General features: G+C 39.3%; 1 protein-coding gene across 1 annotated transcript in view; it reads right to left on the bottom strand.

Annotated features, from left to right (window-relative positions):
- LOC106880578 (probable nuclear hormone receptor HR38) overlaps positions 1 to 3,262 on the bottom strand; it is a 449,364-nt gene that overhangs the window by 13,011 nt on the left and 433,091 nt on the right. Inside the window, exon 3 of the mRNA XM_052975305.1 lies at positions 2,584 to 2,744. Coding sequence (XP_052831265.1) covers positions 2,584 to 2,744 — 161 coding nt within the window. The remainder of the gene's footprint in view (positions 1 to 2,583; positions 2,745 to 3,262) is intronic.

Here is a 3,262-nt window from a genome sequence, read left to right as displayed (position 1 = left end):
ATGCATATATATATACATATATATATATATATATACATACATACATACATACATACATATATGTGTGTGTGTGTATGTATGGATATGTATATATGTATATATAATACATACATACGCATGAAACACCAAACCAAATTGAAAGCAACAAAACAGATACACAATTAGAAATCGTACAAAATGTTTTTTTTTCTGAATCAGAGAAAAGCTCAAAGATAATGCGGTAGATTTCCCATATAATTAATGCTAGATGTTGTACACTACAGCCAGCTTACATAACAAGTTTATGACATTTAGCTATGTTTCTTTATGTCTCCTAGTGTTGTTTGTAATCCATCTTTCCTAAAATGTATGGCGTTCTCTTTACATTTCAAGAGCATTGGACAAAATGCCTCGCGGTGTTTGCTACAGCCCTTTACCGCTTATGTCATTTATTTCCATGATCGACAAAATGAAATCTCGGTTAAGATATTGGAGTCAATATATTCGACTGTGCCCTCACTCAAAGTGAGTGTAGGCGATTGGTTTAGTGGTTAGGGTGTTGGACTCATGATTGTAAGATTGTGGTTTCGATTCCTGAACCGAACAATGCTTTGTGTCCTTGAGCAAGACACTTCATTTCACGTTATTCCAGTCCACTCAGTTGGTAAAAATGAGTAATCCTGTGTCGGACCAGCGTCCTGTCCAGGAAAACCGGGAAACCGGTCCTATGCTCCTTACGGAGTCATGGAGACTAACCTAGCCTCATTCGAAATGTGTTGCTAGGTAGCGTGTGTAAGCAGTCACGATTTGTGGTTTAAGGTTTTAGGGGTTGATCAGATGGAACCTAAGGTTTTAAGGATTTAATAGGAATTTGGAGTTGGGGGTCGGGCTTCTCTCTTATGTATTATCAAGGGTGGCAACTTATTATCAACGCTTTACAGTATTTGTTCCGGTCCGAATGATCTCAGTTCAAATCTTGCCGAGGTCAATTTTGCCTTTTGTCTTTCCGGAGTCGATAAAATAAGTACCAGTGAAGTACTGGGGGGTCGATGTTACCGACAACTTTTCTCAAAATTGTTGTTCTTGTGACTAGTGTTGGGCATTATACCTCCTGGTGTTAATTAAATCTCATTACCCTCTGAGTTCAGATCCCTTTCAAATCACTTTTACCTTTCATCTTTTCATGTGGCTGTTATTTCTAGATCGGGCAACCACATACAAGCAATTTTATTGGCGTTTTGTTGAAGTGTTTGAATGTGTATGCTTATATACTTATGTGTATTTGTATGCGCGTGCGCATGTGTGTATGTGTATGTATGTATGTATGTATGTGTGTGAATGTATGTTCATTTGTATGCATGCATGTTCTCTTTCTTATTTGAATTCTTCCCAGAAAGAACTATTCAATAAAATTTGGATAACAACAATTGCTCATGGTCGACTTAGAAAGTCTTGCATAGTTCTTCTCTGCTGTTCTACCTACAGATTATATTCATAAAGTATGAATTAATGGTCGGTCATTTTCCTTGTCTGAAAACCCTAGCTTTTCGAGACTGTACCTTAGATATTTCACTAACCTAGCAAATGGACCAACGATTACCGATATAGATATATATATTTATAACCAGAATAGGGAAGCTATCGTTTTCGGAGTTGCTGCCAAAGAAATATTCTTATCTATGGGGTACTTATACATACACATATATTTTCTGTCGCATACATAACTATATCAGGCTCGTTATGTTCGTACTTGACAGAAACCTTGCTGGGAATGCGTCACCAATATTCTTTGAGTTAATATGTTTGTATGTATTCAATGATAGAGGTTTGATATGTATATATTTATCCTAGAGCTGTTTTATTTTCCTACGAACGGCATTATATCATTGTTTTAGCTTTTAATAATAATATCATGCCGCAAAAGAGGGCGTGCCTTGATGAAATCTTTGGGGCAGTTGCTGATCACGTGTATAATAATATCATTCACAGAAATGTGAATTGATCAACGTTGTGAGCCGCACCCTGGGATTTTAGGGATCTGCTGCCTCTTATTTGCATTTGGAACTTTGTAACTATTATTTGCTCTTGAATTTGTTATGTCTCAAGCTACTGCTATCTAGCACCTTCGGATGATCTCTATTCAACCGCTACACGACGGCTACTCAACAGTCACTCAATATCCCTATCACGGCTAGACTACCTCAATTTATATGTCTTGGGCGATCCTACTTCTTCGCTTGGGGGCGTCGACACAACAGAATTACAAATGCATAACCTTCAAAATGTGACGTAACGATGGCAAGTCCAGCAGAGGCATAGCAACATTTCGTCCGTTTTTACGGTCTTAGTTCAAATACCGCCAGGGTCGACTTTGCCTTTCATCCTTTCGGTTTGATGAAATAAGCACCAGTTGGGCACTGGGTATAATGTAATCGACTTAACCCCTGCCCCGTGTGCCAAAAGTTGAAACCAATATGTTTATGAGAATAGAAAATATTAGTTTTTCATGACAAGATGTCAGTGTATGTACGTGTAAATGCGTGTGTATGTAGGTGAATGGTGGTCGTGGTGGTCTATCTACTTGGCTAGGTATTGAACTCTTACCTTACTGTAGTCCAGGTTAGGAATGTCGGGGGAAGTGTCAACGTGGGCGCGAACAAGAGCTGTGATGAGGCTGACTGGAGGTGACGGTGGCGACTCCTGGGGACTTTTCGGTTTTGATGGAAGCCGGCCTCTTCGTCCTTTCAAACTGTCCGTTCGTACAACTGCAAAAAAGAAACATGGCGGAAAAAAAGAGAAAACGGTTAGATATTTTATATACATTGTTTAGACACATACACAGAGCGACAGCTGCTGCTGCTGCTGCTACTACTACTACTACTACTACTACTACTACTACTACTACTACTACTACTGCTGCTGCTGCTGCTGCTACTACTACTACCAGTATCACTGCTACTACTATGTTCCTGAAGTTAGGAAAGACTCTCATACTACATACATCGACACACCTTTGTGGTTGTGTGATAAGAAGCTTGCTTCCTAACCACATGGTTCCGGGTTCAGTCCCACTGTGTGGCACCTTGAGCAAATGTCTTCTACTATAGCCTTCGGCAATCAGTGTTGTTTTTATATCCGCGTAACTTAGCTGTTTGGCAAAAGCATACCAGTCTTTAAAAAAAGTACTGGGGGCGATTTATTCGACCAGAAATTCTTCAAGGCTATGTACCATCATGGCATCATGGCGAAGTCGAATGAATAAAACAAATATCGAACATAATAT

This window comes from Octopus bimaculoides, chromosome 21 (assembly GCF_001194135.2).
Source record: "Octopus bimaculoides isolate UCB-OBI-ISO-001 chromosome 21, ASM119413v2, whole genome shotgun sequence".
NCBI classification, from domain to species: Eukaryota; Metazoa; Mollusca; class Cephalopoda; order Octopoda; family Octopodidae; genus Octopus; species Octopus bimaculoides.
Note: the sequence above shows the minus strand (reverse complement) of the source record. Positions and strands in the feature narration are given on the sequence as shown.